The following is a 19,761-nucleotide window of genomic DNA, read 5'->3' on the forward strand; positions in this document are numbered from 1 at the left end:
ACAAGCATTTGCTCTTGCTCACTTCACAGGGAAGTGTAACACACAAGTGGTTCCCACCCGGGTTCCTCCCGAAGAGGAAGAGCTTTTTAGGCATTCAGACAAACCGCAAAGTCACTTGTGCAACTTCATATGCTAATGTGGACTAATTTGTGTGTTGCAATACACAACAACGCCATATACGCCTATATCTGCAATGGTGGACAAGAGACTGCCTTATCGAGGACTGATGACTGAAAACTAAAAGGGGTGAAAGAAAGACTGTAACATTGATCAATGTACAATTCATGCCATGTTAAAACAGTGGCTACTGTTAACCATACTAAGCAGTGACAATATACTCTCCTACAAAACAAAGCAACCCTAAAAGCTTCTTCCAATGCGTTCAAAGTCTTTTTCAAGCCACGGTGTCATTTGAAACCAAGAGAGGCCCCTTTTCAGCATCAACACTTCCTCTTTTAGAAAGAAAAGTACATTATAGGATTGGTGAAATGCAGAGCACGCTTTTCTTGTAAGACTCATTCCAAGTAAAAAACCATCTCACTCAGGCAATGAGGTCATCTTTGACATCTTTTCATCTTTGGGTAATTAAGTAAAATCCAAAGAACTGTCAGGGTTTGTATTTTTTCTACAAACAGTCTAGTCTGACTATTGAGAAAAAAACAAGTATAAAGTAGCATGAGTATAACTAGCCACTTTCAGCTCCATACACTTCCCAAACATGTTGGATGGTGACAGAAAACATGCAAAAAATAGAACTGAAAGTGAAAAAACCTGAATTCTTTAGACTGAACCTAAATAACCTCTGTGCAGAGTGTCTACTTTAAAGTGTTAGCATGTGGTATGAAGTTGGGACACATTGAAAGTAAGGAGAGAAAAAGGAAATGCAGTCACGGGTTGGAGGTCTGCCAGATGCAGAGAGTATAAAGCATGCCAGCAATGCATAGGGGAATATTATCTTGATTTGAAAACATTTAGTTCCAGTAGATCCTGTACAGAGATCTCTGTTCTCACGCAGATGTTCAGGAAAGGGCAGTGCTAGCAACAAATAGCAGCCAATAAGCTGGGTCATACAGTCCACAGGTTCATCCTCCTGTCAATTTTTTGATTAATGTCCCAGTTTACTTCCATGGCTTTAAGGGAGGAAACGGCCACCTTTTTTTTTTTTCATGATCAGACAAGAGTGTCATCGAGGCATTTCAAGGAAAGGAAGGAAAGCCGTAGATGGAAAACAGAAGTTTTTAGAGCAATTCCAAGGCTTATTATGGATAAGGAGGCACTATTTGTGGACTCTGTTGTGTTGTGTCACTACAAAAGAATGATCCATTTATACTGACATTACAACAGATATTGTTGAAGTTTTAACACCTCTTTTTTTGTCTCAGTCATTTCTATTTTAATCAACTGTAGTTAAAGGTGCAGTGCAATACTTTTGTCTCCCCCTTCTGGCAGTGAGAGTATTTACAAAAATACTGTCAACACATGCTTAAGTTACAGCCTGCTGAGCCTACTCTGTTGCTACTAGTTGTGGTTGTAAAACAGTGGACAGATTGTTTTGAGTCTCACACAACCCTCATGAAATGACTCATTTCACTATCAGGATTTGATCTGATCGGGTTTGATAACATTTGGAAAGCCTGGAAGAGCCTCACGTTTAAATTATTTTATACTTGTTTAGATTAGCAGAGAGTTGACTGGAAGTTATCCGCTCAGCCTGTAGATGTCTCTGGTGTGCATAGGTACGTAGAGATTTACCTGTTAGTGTTAGGCCTAATCAAAAGTGTGTAATGTTCAACTGGCAAGGACTTGAAGGTAACAGACGTCTAAGTTTGATGAGTCGGGGAAGTAGAAGAAGGGTTTTGTTGTCATACCTTGTTTAGACCACCAAAACAACTCGAGCAGGCGCTGCACGTTTGAAAAGGTCTGTGCGCTGATGTACAGAACAAGCTGATCTTGATGAACTGATCCCACATCAAAATAAACAGTGATTATATGCTATTCAAGAAAACAAAGTCTGATTTACTGGTGGTGTTGGTAGTAGAGTCTGGGGGCATCTGTGTTTTTAATCAACACTGTGAGCTATTCTTGGCTGTCTGGAATCTTTTCATCGACTTGAAAAGTAGTGTCATCAGTTTTGAACTGGGCTCATACACAGAGAAAAACACCAAACTAAATGGAATTCAGGTGGCAGCGTTAGGCATGCCCGACACTTATCACATATCATATCGCTTAAAGTGATTCTTATCAGTCTCAAGGCGGTCAGTCAAAGCTCTTGAAATTATCTTCTGCTAGATGTCTAAATTTATCCCTTGCAAGTCAGATAGCAAGTACTTGGATGTTGTAACTTGGGATGGAAATAAACATGTATGAAACACCAACTATATGGACATCATAGTTTACAATAAAAGCACATTTACTTTCCTGGATGAAAATCATTGTTGATATTTGTGCATTCTTTCCATACCCTGACAGATTTGAATCACAGTCCTCAAACAAAGGTAATAATACATCTTCTGTTTCTCTGATCCCCCAACCAATCTTTGAATGGGACAACAGCTGATTCTGGTCCACCGCATAAACAAACTAAAGCATTTTTGGAAGATTCTAAATGTCACAGAAAGCCTTGGTGGGCGAGCTTGGCAGAGAACAGGGAACAAGAAAAAAAACCAAAACGTTTGGGTATAAAGGGAGATGTAGCGCTGTGGTTTAAAGCTGGAGAGACTAAGAAATAACGTTCCACAGAGTGGAAATTGGAAAAAATGAAAACATGATTCAAACTGTCTCCCAGTGGTTGCGCGCATTCTCACGATATACTGAAAGGGGAGTCATGAATTGAAGAGCTAATGGGCAACTGCTGTAAGATGTCCTCTTCTCTCACATATTATGACAGTGGTTCTCAAAGTGGGGTCTGGGGGATCCTCTGGGATCCTTGAGGGTGTTCCAAGGGGGATCGTTTATTTTCATTATAATTCCATCCATAAGTAAGACAATAACAGAATGTATGAATATTTTGGTCATGGGTTTTATACACTTTCTTTAGGAAAACATCTAAAAGTGAAAATCAGAGGGGGGATCCTGGGACAAAATCTTCACTTGAGTAGGTTTAGGGGTCTTTGATGTAAAATGGTTTGAGGATCACTGTATTATTATACTGAGTTGACAGGTGAATTATGCTGAGGTTTTGAGGTCCTGCGTAAGTAAAACACATGTCTTTCAAAATAAAAGAAAGAAAAAAAGAAAAAAAGAAAGAAAGAAAGAAAAATCCTTATTATGAGCCCATCAGGGTTCAATAACAAACAAGACCGGGCTTCCCCACACTGATACTCTCTCTTTCAAAGTTGCAGACGCTGCCAGAAATTAAAATGTTCTTCTTTTCTTATTATTTCTTCTGTTACACTTGTGTCATGTGTATGGGGTTGTGTGGACAATGTTCAGATATCCCAAATACCAAATAATAGCACATGATACCATGTTACCACATCAACTATGATTGCTAACAGGCCCTGGATGTTTTCAATGAACTTGGAAAGCAACTCCACATTTTTCTCAAATTTCTAACAGTGTCACACAAATATGTCAGCAGCAGTGAGCCACAAGCCTTTCAACATATCCAGTACTGCCTCATAAAGTCACGCTATGAGGCGAACAGTCCAGCTTGTTCAGAGAGATCTGCCATTTCACGGCAGCCATAAATAGCTTTCTTCATTATCAGGTCTTTAAATCTCACTTGCACCCCCTAAAAACTGCTTATGTTTGTTCTTGTCTCTACAGCCTTTTCTTTTACCTAACGATTTATGGGATCTTTATCTTAAATTCTAGGCATGTCCACACTTGAGCACCCATCCCAGGCTTATGTTTTGACTGGGATCACCCTTCAGAGACAACCTTGGTGATCTCGTTTAGACACACAGCAAAGCCTCTGTCACTGTTTGCGGGAATCATCTGCCTTAAAGTGGTGCACATTCATCTTTACCAACTTGATGCAACGATTGAAACTAGGGGCTGTGTTTAAGTTATTTAACTCCAAAGGCAGGGTTTAAGTCTAATTTCTTTCATCTTTCAATGTGTGTTTTCACTTGCTCCACTTTTCTTACAAAAAGCTCCAAAAGCATGTATTTTTTTAATACCACTAGTGCTTCTTACGTCACAGCCACAGTGCATTCTCAAACATTCCTCCAAGGTTTTCCTCATCATTTGATCCTGCTTCTGTAGTGTTTGTCTTCATTTCTTCACCTACTTTTTCCTAAAAAAGTAAGCATGTGTGTTTGTTTTAACATCATTGCAACAGCCACAAATCAATGGAACACCAGTGTGAGGCGTTGCAGCTCTATCAGCACTTCCAATACCAACTTAAAAAATCTGTTAAAAGTTGCTCAACTCTGCACTCCTTTTGTATTATGTACTATGTATGTTGTTTTTACTCTGTACTTTTTGTTATTGTGCTGTTTCTTAGCCTAGTGAGGGCCAAGGTCCAAAAATACTGGATCCTACATTTCCCATAGTGTAAATAAAATGTAAAACATGTTTTTTTTTTTTTTAACTAAATGTCACCAGCTTGTAACAAATCTATTCTATTAAATCTGAGATTATTTCCTCATATTTAACATATTCCAGAAAGACCAAAAACATTTCCCCAGGCAGTTTTAGTACTGCTCATGACAAGTAAATTGTAAAAGTTCCCCTTAAGGGCAGTGATGGCAGTAATATTATATGTATGTATATGTATATATATAGAGAGAGAGATATGTTAAGGTGATTATGCACACCCACAGCTAAGACAGATTTTTCATGAAGCAACAACAACTGCTGAATTAAACATACCAAAGATGTTCTGCTAATGACATGGCTTTAACTTGTCTCATCCATTGTTTTCTCATCTTGAATGCTCTCGACACAACAACAAACTTCCTGTTCTACCAGCTAACAGCCTGCTAAAAGAGAAGTGTGTCTCACAAGACAAGGAATATGTTAACAGAAAAGGTCAAAGCTTTGTTTTATTTTTGGACTTGTCAAAACACAGTTAAACCATTACTGCAACATTATTCATGGGTTTGAAATTGAATTTTGTTAGGAAACTGTTGATGTTGTAGCATTAAGGGGAAGGGGAACCTTCAACTTATGACACAGACTCTGTTATCAAGCACTGAAACATAATGTAACAGTATTATAAGCAACAGAGAATAAAGCTGTGCAGTTATTAGCCATAATTGGATTATTATGGGTTATTATGTTACTATATGTACAGAAACCAGTGAGTAATAGAACATTTAATCATGATTGTGTTTCTCAGTAATAACTCTGGTCAAGGATTATTTCTCATTTCCTGCAGAGTCAGAAAAAGGAAATAGTACTATGGAACTGGAACTATGACAAAGCAGCAGCATTTATGAGGTGATGGGTTGCACATGGGAAGTGTAATAAGACATGTGATTTTAATCCTGCTACATACAGGGTGCAGATTGTCTTCACAGTGTACCTGACTGCTGCTAATGTTGAATGAAGTGACAGAGGCTTAAAGAGTCAGGCAGTGTCAATGAGAAAGTGCAAAAGAAATTCTTCTCAGATGGTTGTAACAAACCATCTGGTCCGTCAGGTTGTATGGTAGGTGCTTTAACAACATAACATATGGGCAGATACCACTTGTTATTGCTAAATGTGCAGTTGTTAACATTTTCCACAGTGTAAGAGCTTCATTAAACAGGAAACAGCACTGCATTCTCAACCAAACTTGATTAGTGATGTCAAAGAACTGCACATGAATGCACTAGATTACCCTAACCCTAACCCTATACATACCACCTTGAATAAACAAATCATACTGGATGCAGGGAAATAATTTAGGGTGGGCTGTCTGATACTGGAAACACAGGTAATTGACAGGTAATTGACCCTGTGCAGCAAAGAAAAAATAATAATATCTATGTTCTGTTGATATTTGTAAGTAAGCATGTGTGTTTGTTTTAACATCATTGCAACAGCCACAAATCAATGGAACACCAGTGTGAGGAGCTGCAGCTCTATCAGCACTTCCAATACCAACTTAAAAAGTTAAAAGTTGGTCAACTCTGCACTCCTTTTGTATTATGTACTATGTATGTTGTTTTTACTCTGTACTTTTTGTTATTGTGCTGTTTCTTAGCCTAGTGATACTGGATACTGGAAACATAGGTAATTGACAGGTAATTGACCCTCTGCAGCAAAGAAAAAATAATAATATCTATGTTCTGTTGATATTTGTGTAAGCTTACAGTCTGTCGCTTTGGTGCAGAGATGGTTTTGCAGAGGCAAACCTGACCTTTGGTTAGTATAATACAGGTGAATGTTAGGACAGATGGAAAATAGGCGGTGGTTAGTGGGACTGGATGTTACAACCCCTGCAGATCAGTACTTTACTTGACTGGAGTCGTCCTGATGTTGGGTGGAAGGTTGACCACCAGAGGATGTCATTTTGTTGAGATGCATCTTCAGTTGTGCATATAAATATCCTTGGGTGTTTCGGCATTTCGCCCACAATATACCCTCCTTTGACGCACGCCCACCGAGAGCTGACCAAGGTGTGTGTCTCATAGCTAATTGCTGGCCTCTGTTGATGGTCAACTGTTGGCCCACATGGTGTCCTTCTTGTTCAGCCACAGTCAGTAACTTCTTCACTAAGCAGGCTCGACTGTCTTCCTATTGGTCTGCCCTCCGACGCCCAGCTCCCTGAGGAGCTTTGCTGTAGAGCTAGCCCCCCACATCCCACTTCAACTGGGCAAACCTTGGCGTACCAGCCTCGGTTCTCTGGTTCTGCTGTGAGGTTGGTGTATTGCAGCCTCTTCTGCTTATGCCTGTCCACACTATCCTCCCAAGGAACGGTGAGCTCAATGATGACGACACGTTGCTGAGAGTCTAATCAGAGAACTAGATCTGGTTTCAGGCTGATGCTGATGATTTCCAGAGTAAAGGTGAGTTTCTGGACTAGGTCGACAAGTATTTTCTAGTTCATAGCTACTTCCAGTGAGTCTGACTCTGTCATAAGGAACTTTCTTTTTTCACCTTTCCTTGTAGCTTTTATCCTCAAGTTCAGATGCCAGACACCTTAATACTTGGTTGTGTCACCAGGTGAATCTGCCTTGTGTTAGGCTGGTGTTACAACTGACCAGTATGTGCTTGAAGTTGGCAGGAACTAAAGACAAGGCAAGTTTATTTGCATGACCTATTTCATACACACAGGCAATTCACAGTGCTTTACATAAATAGATAAAAAGGAAATAGCATAGAAATATAAAAAGAAAAGACATACAAAAGGAGAAGTAACAGTGTTCTGAAGTCAATTCTGTGACACACTGGTAACCAAAGCAGAGACCTGACTGGTGTAATATGTCCAGCTTTCTGCTTTTTGTTTTGTGAGAACTCTAGCAGCAGCATTCTCAATGAGCTTTAGCTGCTTAAGTGCTTTATGGGGAAGGCATGAGAGTATTATAGCAGTCTAACCTACTGGAAATAAAAGTGAATTTGTTTTTTTTAGATCTTGTTTCGACATGTATCCTCTAATTCTTGCTACATTTTGAAGATGACAATAGGCCACTGTTGCTGTTTTATGTGAGTTAAAGAAAGGAATGATGAGCCAAAACTTTGAACCTTTCTTCTTTAGCACAAAAGGATTATGATCTCGGTTTTAACTAATTTTAGTTATTAGTAATTTTAGTCCAATGACTGATTTGGTCTATGCATAGATGGAACAAGTATTTGGGAATACAGTGACTTGGTGAGAGAGCTATGTATAATTGAGTGTTGGTAAGCTATTTTGTTCTTTTGCATGATTTGGCCTAGCAGGAGCATGTAGAAGTTGAATTGAATCTGGAGGTACTCCACATATCTATGGAAACAGTCTAATACTTGACAAACAAGTTCCTGCTGTCTTCTTGACATAAGCTGGGTTAGTGGGTCTTTACTTTATTTCTTGTCCCTCACTCCAGATCTGCCATACTTGTAACTGTTTTGCCTGTAACTGTACTTGTGTTTGGGGTGCTGATACTGTATGGACTATAGTGGATATCCTGCCACTGAGCTTTATTTGACTGATTTGACCTGCCTCTTAAAGTACTTTGAGTATCAATGTGAGGCTCCACATGAATGCACTTTCTCCTGCCTTGATCTTAAAACACTGGTCTAAGGTTGCCTTTGTCCAACCACAAATGCATCTTGCAGATTGTCAAGTTCAGTGCTGATCATCTGTCTCATTGTCATTTCCTGTCTGTTGCCATGTGATCTACTGGTGAGTCATCTTGTATCGTCGCTCTAGCTGACCCCTCAGGGTATTCTTTGTCTTGATGTTTTTGTCGCATTTCATGGGTGGCCCAAACACGCTACCCTATGACGGATCATGTTGGCATGAGTAGGTAGCGGGGACTGTACCCTCCAGTACACAGTTGCAGAGTTAAATAAAGAGGGATGTGTGCTGGGAGTGGTGAATTACTTCTAAAAGGATTTAAAGTGGAAAGGAAGCTGTCAAACTCTTCATTGACCTAAAAACAAAAGGATCTGGGGCCACCTGCATAAAACTTTGTCTACACACAAAGTCAGAAAAATACATATCTGTTATTTGGGTCAGATTTATAAAACTATACATTCACATGGTTCCCTTTTACAATGGCATTGCTAGGTGTGTAGACTAGGAAAAAAAATCATACATGCAGTTAAATTGGAATTCAACCTTAAAGAATTACAATATCAGATCCACTCTGTCACCTTATTTTCAGGGGTGCACATCCTCACTGAATAATCCTTTTTATCAATACCTTTTTAAAGGTACTGTGTAGAGTGTCTGACCTCTAGTAGATCTTACAAAGTGTGGCCAATGATTTTGAAAATGTCTGATGAAAAAGGAAATACATTAAATGCTTTTTAATAGACCTACACATACTGTGCTTTGGCGAGTAAATATAATAAACATAGGGCATCTTTGAGACATGCCATGCGCATAGTTTTAGTACTGTATATAATTATCATTTATACATCTTGCCCCAGTTTTCTGATAAATTTGACATACATTTGATATAGCTTCACTGATACTACACTATCTGTCTATACAGTATATAACACAAGAGGACAATCATGAAGAACCTGCCTTGCATGGAAAACTAGTTTTCTTTTATGGCTCAAAACCTTTGTCCTGTCTTGATAAAACACAATGTATATGGACTGAAGTACATCTCAACTACATGTAAGTAATGTTCGCTGGTATCCACCAGCTGCATATTACTTGAGAGGAATGTGTGAGGCAATTGGGACACACCTTTAAAAAAAGAATTTTAAGTGTATTCATCATATCCATCTATCAATAGAACTACAAACTCAGTTAAAGCAGGTTAATACAGCTGGGGGGAGGTGTTTATTATAGGTTGGAAATGTCGAGTGTTAAGAGAAGGCATGCAAAGATTATGTAGACTACAATCTTGAATGATTATATGATTGCACAACTTCAGTACATTTGTCTATCTTGCCAGCATAGCAAAAAAGTAGGCAAAAGGGTGTGAGAACAAGCGGTGAGGGAATGTCACAACTCCTCTTACTTCATGTAACATGTTCATTCATACTGAAACCAGCTCGGCTAATGAGGCCATTACAGTCTGAAGCTGCAAACCCTTCATTATATTTTAGCTGTTGTAGGGTTTGTCTCGTTACGTTTCACTAGGTTAACATTGCTAGCTAAATATTAGGAGCCTATTAGGTAGCAGTAAACTGGGTTTACATAACAGAACTCCGTGTGTGCTGGTCCCACTCTTGCTGACCTTAAACTTCATTCAGACCTGTGCCTCTGGGTTGAACTTTTGCAGCAAAATGCATGCAAGCTATACATGTCAGTTAGTTTACCCCAGACAAGTGTACTTGCTAGCTAGCAAGCTAGTCACTAATCTATCCCATATTCAACTGGCTTTTGTTGACAGAGAGGTGGCGGGAGTGTTGGCACAATTTAGTGCAACATCTCACAGGCTAAACAATGCAAAGAAAATTTACCAGAAAAAAGTCATGGCACAAATGTGAAACAAGTGATGCCAGAGACACAGAGACTGAAAAGTTACCCAGCAACCTATCTGCTGACACCTCCACTGAAAGGTATGAAAAACTATCATCTGTGGGTGTTGGAGATGTTATTGAAGTGACTCACACATAATTAACACATTCACATGACTCATCAGTTTTTCAAAGCCAAGGTGCCTGCAAGTCTAATCAACTTCCATTGAAGATTTGAATATTAAAAAACATTTAGTCATTTTTTTTTTTGCATGACTGTTGTAAGTGTTGCTGACACAGAGAGGGTGGAGTACAGTTACAAGTATTGAGGATGTGTTGTTTCCTAAAACCAGATTCCTGCATGCTTCTCATTCCTGCCTTGGCTGTCAAATGCACTGCCAGTACATTTGCATGCCTGCACTCAAATTTGTTCCAGTTCCAACAGTCCTACAGTAATCATACAGAGTTGTGTGTCCTTGTTTCCCACACATGAAGAGCTCTGTTAGTTTAAGCAATATGTATTCTGTTTAGTAGACCTCTTCTTTGCCAACTGAAAAAAAGCAACTGTGTCCCTTATGAATTGTATTCACATGCTTTACTCTAAATTTGTTATATAAATTAAACCGCTGCATCTTGCAGTCCTGTATTACAGGTATTAAATGTTCACTTTTTCTGACATGGTCACATGAAGAAAATCTTAGTAAACAGTTTTGCAGAAGTGGACCTGGCTGGTATTTGACCCAGATTAGTCCTCACCTTTGAAGTGGCTCTTGGCCCTCAGGTATCCCACGCTGAGGCGAAGAACTGACAGCTTGTCCAGACGAGAGCGAACATCATCAGGAAAGGGCAGGAGGTCTGTCAGCCGGTCCAGCTCCCCGTTTAGCCGATCCCGGTGGCGCTTTGAAGGGTTTGATTTGACAACTTCATTGCCTTCAGAGACCTTTTTTCTGTGGGGGGGTAGAAAAACAATACAGTTGATTATTGATGTGTGAAAAATGTTGTTTAACAAAGCCTATGATGAAAGCTAAGCAGACTGATTGAGTTTAGGCCTGGCTAACCGGCCCTGCCAGAGCATGGTATCACCTTCAGTATGACACAAACCAATTATATATGAGCCATATTAACTTCTAGCAATGCTTCAAACAGCTTCAAGAGAATGAAGAGGCAGCCATAACTATGAGTAATAAAAACTGAAGTTCAGGTGAGTCGAGCATTTCAAATTAGTATTAGACATAGGAATGCTGTCAAACTCTTATCAGAGCTGTAGCTGTTGAATGCCAACACAATAATCATCACTTTATATTTGATAAGACAAAAAGTACATTACAAGATCCTCATTTAGGTTCATTTGAAACAAAACAACTGTATCACTTTTATATTAGTTCATAAAAACAGAGATAGTGGGACCTAGAGCTTGGCTCTAGATTTTCTGAATGACCTACCCAGCCTGGACTAACACACTGGGAATCAAACCTCATTCGTACAGAGCTGCAATGAATGATTATTCAATCTGTCATTTATTTTCTTGATTAATCGTAGGAATGCACAAAATTGTATTTTTTGTCAATATCCAATGGCAATATTTTCTAACCCTATTAGCCAATTGTCAATGCTGATACCAATAAATGCTTTTTTTCCCACCTGGCTATGGAGACTATTATGCATGCAATCATACATTGTACTAAATATGATCAGGAGAAACAATATATGAAGGAAGAACTTAGAAAGACTGGAGTTCAGTAGCTCAGCATTAAAAGGGTCATTCCGCCGAATGGGTGCCATTTCCGTCCCCAGACATTACATATGTATGTATGATAATTAATTTTAAAATGCATTTTATTATCAAGCAAACTGTCCTGCACACTGGCCTAATTGGCCTAAATTGGAATTACTTAAGTTGTTGACATTTAAGGTCAATTAAACAGTTTTTTACCAACAGGTGACCTATAACCTGGTGTCATCACACATACAAGTGAAGCACATGTTGAAGTCTGTTTCATGCAGAAAAAAAAGGACGTTGGTCTTCTCAGAGTGTTTCGTAGGCAAGCAAGACTAATTTCAAGTTGATTTTAAACCCTGGTAGATAACATAGAGATCTAAGGAACTTATGTAATATCTTCAACTTTTTGTCATTGATGTCTTTCTTGCAGAAAACCCATACTGTGCAGAAGCCTGAAACGCCCACCCATATCATGCTGTAGGGGAAGGAGAGAGACATACCCGTTGCCCCTCAATTTCCCCTCTCTCTATCTGTCCCCCCCTACACACACCCAGAATCACACCACTCCAATATATGGACACGCATTCCTGTTATCCAATGTTCCTGTTACTAAATTGTTGAAGTTAAAGCACATTTTTGTCAGTTATGTTGGGTTGATCATTTATAGGATTGTTTAATTAATTACATGATAAAACATTGATGTATTTGAGGTTTGGGTCTCTTTTAAAAGGAAAGAAATGTCTCTGCATTATAAAAAAAAGTACAACTGGCATGCATATATAGTGATTTCTTAGTCATAAAGATCAATTATTTGAACATGTAACCAATCATTTCTATAAAACAAACACTTTCTTGTGGTTGATATGCTTGTAAATATGCTTTTTACATGACTCATAAGTTTTGGTAACAGGACTGGAAATAAAACAAAAACATCTTCTGCTTAGAAACCTACCAATACACATTTTGAATAGTTAAAACATGTGTATTATTATATTCAGTCCCAACATTTTTTTTAAATGTAAAAAAAAATTGTAGGTGTCACAACAAGCAAATGGCACTGTTTCGGTAGACTGGCCCAAAACTGTGAATTGAACCTGCCAAGTGGGCGGAGCAGTAGAGTTTTCTTTGAGTTCATTACACAGACAGGATTCATGGGTAGCAGTTAATCTCTGGTCCTAACTCCAGAGCATAATACACTGGTTGCCAACACTGTTATACACAAAAAGATCAAGTTTTTTCAAACGGAGGGGTACATCCCGTCATCCTGTCAACTGAGGTGTTTCCTATCTTTGTAGCCAAGCACACAGCAGCTGTTTGTTTCCACTTTAACTTGAAGAAGAAAATAATGTAAATTTGAAGAATATTTAACAAATACAAAGACGACAAACTATGGTAATAAAAACTAATTGTGGGTAAGTCACTTTGGACAATGGAAAAGTTGATATCTGACTGATGACTGCTTGTTACTGCAGCTAGCTGCTAGATAGCAGTGTGAATAGAAGGTCATGCCATTGGTTCGATTGTTTATCTAGATAAAGATTTTCAAACATGAAAACAATACAGAGTGGGGTTTCTTTCTCAAGGAAACAATCTTTGACCAAGTATAAATAGTACAGACACCAGCATGCAAACGATCCAGCGTTACCACAAGTCATTCCATTGGCTACTTATGTAGTTTGTCAAAATGGTAGCTAGTTTTACCATGACAGCAGCTTTATTTGCTCTGCTTGACTTTCACTTAAAAGGGGCAACAAGGTTTGAGACCACCCATACTCAAGTGCAAAATACCAACTCACAAGGCTCGCTGGAGATACATGTCATTACTTACAAATCAGACACACATGCTACACTTGGAGTGAAACCACGTGTCAGTGAATGGGAGAAATGGGGACAACACACACCACCAATGTTATCATTCCTCTGCTACATACCTCCTGAGAAAACACAGACCGGCTTACAACTTTGAGGCCCTAAAGAGCCTTTATGTTCACAAATGATCTTGACTACATTTGATGGTGAAGAATATTTTTGGAGCTTTCAGACCTCATCCAGCTCAAAATATATGGAATATTTGAAGAAAAAATTAAACAATCCAAGTTAATACGTTTAATTATTATAATAATTATGATATAGCAAACTGAAATTATGATTTATATGGTCCTAATGAGTATCGCTTAGTATATAATTACAATTGATACTTTTAAAAAAGGTTCATTTCTGTCATTCTTTTATATAATGACCATTAACTGTATATAAATATGGACGTTAAACAGCTCCCCAAAAGTGAAGCCAAAATATTCTCAATGGCCCCCTAGTGGCTGGCTGCAATATAGGTCATTAGTCCCGCCCCTTCCATGTTAGCGGATGGGACTAACTAAAAACTTGGCTTTACTTTTCTAGCAGTAGTAAGAGGAGACACGTCATCCATATTTATATACAGTCAATAGTGCTGACACGCTTTGCGGTATACACCATGAAAGAGGTCAATATTATGGATATGCTCTAATGCTGCTGATGGAATATGGTTCAAGATACATCACTTGAATTGCTAACTATGTTGTCATCATTTTATAATCGGACCAAACATGTTTCCCCATTACTATGCATGTTAACTTTCACAGTGGACTCTAATCACTGATAAACTGACATGGGAACTTAATATTAGTAATGCAAGGGAGTCTACAACTCTTTTCTGTGACTGAGACCCAGCTGACATCTGCAGGCTGGAGTGTCTTGTCCATTTGCATACATGATGTAGCCCACCGCAGCATCTGACTTTATTTAGTCAAGGTTCAGAGTACTGTCAGGACAAAAAAGCATTTGTCTGGATGAATATGAATGATTATGTTATTGCAATTGCGGTCATACAGTAAGAACAAATATGGAAATCAAAAATTGAGATTTATCAAGAGCACTGCAAAGTAGATGAGGACTTATTACTGTCGATGGCTTGCCAAGCTTTGAGCATAACTTTCTCAGATGTTCTTAAGCCGCTTACTCTGTAAATATTTAGCCAAGGGAACTAATCAGTGATCTGTAGCAGACTGGAAAATTCTAATCACATTAAATCACTTGGTTTCAGTCCTAAATCACCTGATTAGAGTATCTTTAGCATCATCAACTTCTTCAGGTCACTTCCTACCAAAGCATGTATGCAGTTTCAATCTGCAAATTCACTAGTTTTTCCCCGAAATTTCTCTCTTTACCAAAACTGTGGTTAATGATAGGCTATTTAGTTTCCTTCTCCACCATTGAATAGTCTTCAGGGAATGCACCCATAACTCGATTGCTGGCCTCAGACTCGAGCTGTACCTTCTCAGAAATAGAACAAGACTGATCTCACTCTCAAGAAATGCCTAGTGGAGACAAAAGCCAGCATTCAGAACCATTTTTTTCTCCACCTTGATTTGCTATGGATCACGGGGTTGAGCAGCAGACGTAAGGGCCTTCATTGCAGGAAAGAGGGATGTTTCACCTCATCCTTTCATTTCTGTGTGGAGTCCTTATCAAGAGCGAAAGATCTGAACCCAAACACCCCTGTCTCGGAGTCAAGGCGACCCCTGTTGCACTCAGTCTGCTGTAATGACATTGACACACATTTGTCTGCTTAAAGCAGTCTACCAGATTGAACTCAGATGACTCAGTGGCTCGAAATTACAAAAAGAGTGCTTTCTATAGACGGTTGGTTGTTGACAAGCTGACTGAAAATTTAGAAGTGGCATAGATTAGAAAAGCAGGCTCCAGCCTACAAAGAGATTTACAGAGAGAAAAAAAATTTTGGTTTTTCTTTTTTTTTGTGAGTCTTGCAAACCATTGAAACTGCCACAAACTTCTTAGAGGCACCTTTCAAACACTGGCTTCAGGTCAGGTTTGCACCAAACGCTTCTGAGCTCGGGCTTGTTTGGGCTGAAATTTCTGGCCTGTGTAGCACTCTGGGAGACTGCCTCTCCTGTGGTCCAAGAGGGAAGAGAGGGAGGCTCACTGTTTGCTTCTAGCTTATTACAAGGCATGCACAGATTAGAAAATACTCTTCCACAGAACTCAGACAGTGTTTGTGTCTGTAGATAAATCATACTGTCTGTTACAAATAGTTAAGCAACATCAGTAGGACATCCATCTTGAGCTGTTTTTTTTACATTACATGACACAACTGTCTAAAGGATATGTTCTCCTTACCTGTGTCTTGCTCAAGGGCACTTCAACATGCTGACAAAAATAGCCAAGAACCACTCACACTAAATTTACTGACTTACCTTAACTGAGCTACAGCTGAGCTTTTTTAATGTTTCACCCTGCTCGATATACTAACACAACTCTACCATGATGACACAACAAACTATCAGTTATTCTATTGTTGACTGTTGGTTTTATTCATGCACGCATGTTATTTCGGTTTTATTTAAAGTACCATCTTTCATGCAATGTTTGACAATGATAAAAAAAAAGTCTTGAAATGGTCTTTGTGAGGACTTTTTCTTTTTTTACATGAAACAAAGGGCAAAGAACAAAGGGCAACTGTTGCTGTTCACCAGGCGTGTTTTTGGCACAGCGCCACACCTCTTATCAACATATCTGCCTGTGTGTGTATGTGTGTGTGTATTTCTCATAATCTCTTTGGATTACTGTTATCTAAAAATATTTTTACTGTTGATGCATATTATCTCCTCTTATTCAGAAAAAGCAGGCTTGCTCAAATAAACACTTTTATCACTCTATAAAGTAATAACATACAATCCTTTCTCTGTTACTACTGTTACTACTATGCATTATAATTCATCTTCACAGCAACCTGTAGGAATGCTGCTGCAGTGCAGAAAACAATACTGTGCAGCACTAAGCAAGTTTCTAATGATTTTACTGCGGTTTACAAAGTCTGCAGCAGAAGTAATATATTAGATTAAAATCAGTTCTCACTATTTTTTTTATTAATTTGGGCGACTGTAGCCAGGGGGCACAAATATGGGTGTGATTTGTTGTCGCCTTCAAATGTAGCCAAACAAATGTAGCTGTTGCCTGGAAACTAACTAAACAATGGATGCGGCAAGACTGGAAGCTCTCTTTTGATAGATAGGCGCAGGAAGCACACGAACTGTGTATTTTACAAACAGTATATTCAAATGCATGGTAAAGCAGACCGGCCACATGCAGCTGAATGCGTTCGGAGGTCATAAAACAGAGAATTTGGATGGCCAGATCTGCCGTGGAATGCCCCTGTGTAGTGACCACAGCCTTTTACAGTCAGGCTCAATGGTGCCTTTGTGCAGCTGAGCCCAGCTGGCCGTCCAGGAAACCTCAGTCCTCATTGCGCAGTCCCACATCTTCAGAAACGCAGACGTCCACACACAGACCACCTTTTTATTTTGGGATTTACACTGGGAACTGCCTATATGCAATTTACCAGATCAGTCCTAGAAACAGACGTATCTGTATACCAGTGTGGGAATATGCTGCAAGCCTTTTGACCAAACTGTAAAATTCCATTAACTCTAAAAGTGCATTGAAAGTACTGTATGTTATTAAACACTATGTACATAAACAAACTTATAATAACATCATGATTTGGATTTAGGTTGCTGTCTACAGTTAATCCCTCTATTAAAAGAGATGTCAATCTATTTCAAAGTGAAAGCAGGATCCTTTGTTTTGACTTGTGACAGAGGGAGGGGCCGCACTTTGGTTTACAATGGGCCTGAAAAGGTGCTTTTAATTAACAGTAACAATGCACAATGATCAAGTACAATTCTGAGGTCCTGTTAGTTTTACTTTACTGTTTCAGTTTTTGCACATTTACATACTCCAGCAGACAAAGAGCAACATTGGCTTTGTTTCGGAGTCATGTTTCAGTTCGCTGCCATCAGTGCTGGGCAGGTAATGCACAGAGGATTCATAACAACTGTTTTCGCCGAAAAAAACATCTGCCTGCTGCGTCTGGAAACGAGGCTGATGAAAGAGGAGGTGCGGGCCAGAACAAACTATAAGCGAGTCTTCTCACATCACACGTAGTCATTTGATCCCCTCTTTGTATAAACAGACCGTTGAATGCAGCTGTAGGGAATTTAATCAACTCGCAGAGGAGCAAATTGATCTGGTAGCAAGATTACAGCACAAGAGGTTTAATTGGGAATGACACATATGTAGAGATGAAACAGTTAGTTGATTAACTGATTCATGAAGTCACAGTGAAGTCATCAACAACTTTGATGACCGATTAATCATTTAAATCCTCCTTCATTCAAAAATAACCATCATTTGTCTGTCTTTATGATAGAAAACAGACTATCTTTAGGTTTTGGACTGGTTTACAAGATATTTGAACTTCATTTTATGAATTAATCAAGTAATTGGCAAATGAATCAATAATGAAAATAATAATTAACTGCAACTCTAAACTCATAAATCAAACAAAGCAGCTCCAAGCTCCAACACTAAAAGGCAGCTTATATCTTAATGCTTTAACAACCAAACACTGAAAGTAAGTTTAAAGTATATTTTAATGATCGAAGTAAACTTTCCAACAAGGACTTTTTGGCAGGATTTTTTTAATTAGGTGTCTCTTCCTTTTTTAAACTTACTTAAAGTATTATTTTATTTGTTTACATTGTGTTGTAAACTTGTTTTTTTTTTAAAACAACTAAGTAGGCGAAACAAGAAAGCGAAAAGAGACAGAAAGAAGCAGGCGCACACATCATATACAGCCTGCAGTGATCCCAAATCGATGAGGCGCGAGGCCGTATCAGATTACAATAACATACTCGGAGAGCCCGCGAGCCCCCCGCCCTCCTCAGAGCATCGCGTGAGAGCAGCAGCCGACTCTCAAACTTGATTGCGATTAATGCGCGAGGGCAAGATATCCATGCCAGATCCAAGCGAGACACATTCTTAAGGTAGTCCGGAAGAGTGGAAAACAAAGAGAGAGCAGACACGAGAACACAGACTGCCTGTTATTGCTCATAACTTTTCCCAAGAGTTATAGAGGTGTAAGTTTACAGAAAGAAGTTATGATAATAATTTTATTAACAATTTGACTTCATAATTGACCGAATTTAATTATGTTTTTCTATCGCCACCTTTCTATAAGTTGCAGCACTAAAGCAAAACTTAAGGTTATTAGGTTCGACTTATCTACTTTATCTTCAAAACGCGAGTCTAACTTAAAAGTTAAACTAACCTAACGTTAAGCACAAACACTGCTTGTTAAAACATAAGCAGGACTCCTATAGTTGCCAAGCTGTGAGTGTGTGTGTGTGTATGTGTGTGTGTCTGTAGCTCAACATTTTCTTAACTTACTGTTTGAGAACAGGCTTCTTCCTCTTCTTGTTAGCATAAGTCCCAGGGTTTCCCAACATGGTGTCACTTCGTTTTACGGTCACAAACTGGAAATAAAGTTAAATCTTATTCGGCTCATTCACTTCGCTGCTCCAGGGGCTTCATTCATCCATACGGTGACAGCCGGTGGTCCGTCAGGTTTTGTCAGCCAGCGAGTCCCATGTGCTGCTGCCGAGGTCCACTCAGGTTTGGTGCCGCGTTGACAGATCCCGTGGGCGGTCACTGTCGCTGACCTTGGTCGGCGGTGCAGCGAGGGTGAGAATGTGGCAGTGTGTTGAATACTGCTGCTAGGTTTTGGTGAGGGAGGAGGAATGAGAAGTTTAGAAAAGTTTGGCGTGGAGTTCAGCCTGTGTTCAACCCCTCGCATGGGTTAAACAGCGCAGCCGTATTATTATAGCACAGAGTCGCTTGAGTTTTTTTTTTTTTTTTTTTTACCTGTACGGGGCGTTTTCAGGAAATGTGTATGTACAGTCAAGCAGAGTTCTTTTAAGGTGGACTGGAGTATTTGTGACTGTCAAGTTTGCTTCAGCTTTTGCTCTAGTTGCTTTGTGATTTTTGACCTACTTGGGAAATGTTTTGTTTGGTCACATTTGATCACAGCAGGAAATATAACTGCAATGTTTTCCTAATCTTTAATAAAGCTTTCATGTTTAGTTAATGTTTATTCAATCAACCGACTTTTTTGGTTATAATCTGTTACACATATATAGCATCTTGTTTTT

At 39.1% G+C, this 19,761-nt stretch overlaps 1 protein-coding gene across 2 annotated transcripts in view; it reads right to left on the reverse strand.

Annotated features, from left to right (window-relative positions):
* LOC128367572 (aryl hydrocarbon receptor-like) overlaps positions 1 to 19,441 on the reverse strand; it is a 34,505-nt gene extending 15,064 nt beyond the window's left edge. For both annotated transcript variants that reach the window (XM_053328163.1, XM_053328162.1), the window contains exons 1-2: positions 19,001 to 19,441; positions 10,750 to 10,940 (exon numbers count right to left, since the gene is read on the reverse strand). In XM_053328163.1, coding sequence (XP_053184138.1) covers positions 10,750 to 10,940; positions 19,001 to 19,059 — 250 coding nt within the window. In that variant the 5' untranslated portion in view covers positions 19,060 to 19,441. The remainder of the gene's footprint in view (positions 1 to 10,749; positions 10,941 to 19,000) is intronic.
* Positions 19,442 to 19,761: the final 320 nt, after the last annotated feature.

This window comes from Scomber japonicus, chromosome 11 (genome assembly GCF_027409825.1).
Source record: "Scomber japonicus isolate fScoJap1 chromosome 11, fScoJap1.pri, whole genome shotgun sequence".
Classification (NCBI taxonomy): Eukaryota; Metazoa; Chordata; class Actinopteri; order Scombriformes; family Scombridae; genus Scomber; species Scomber japonicus.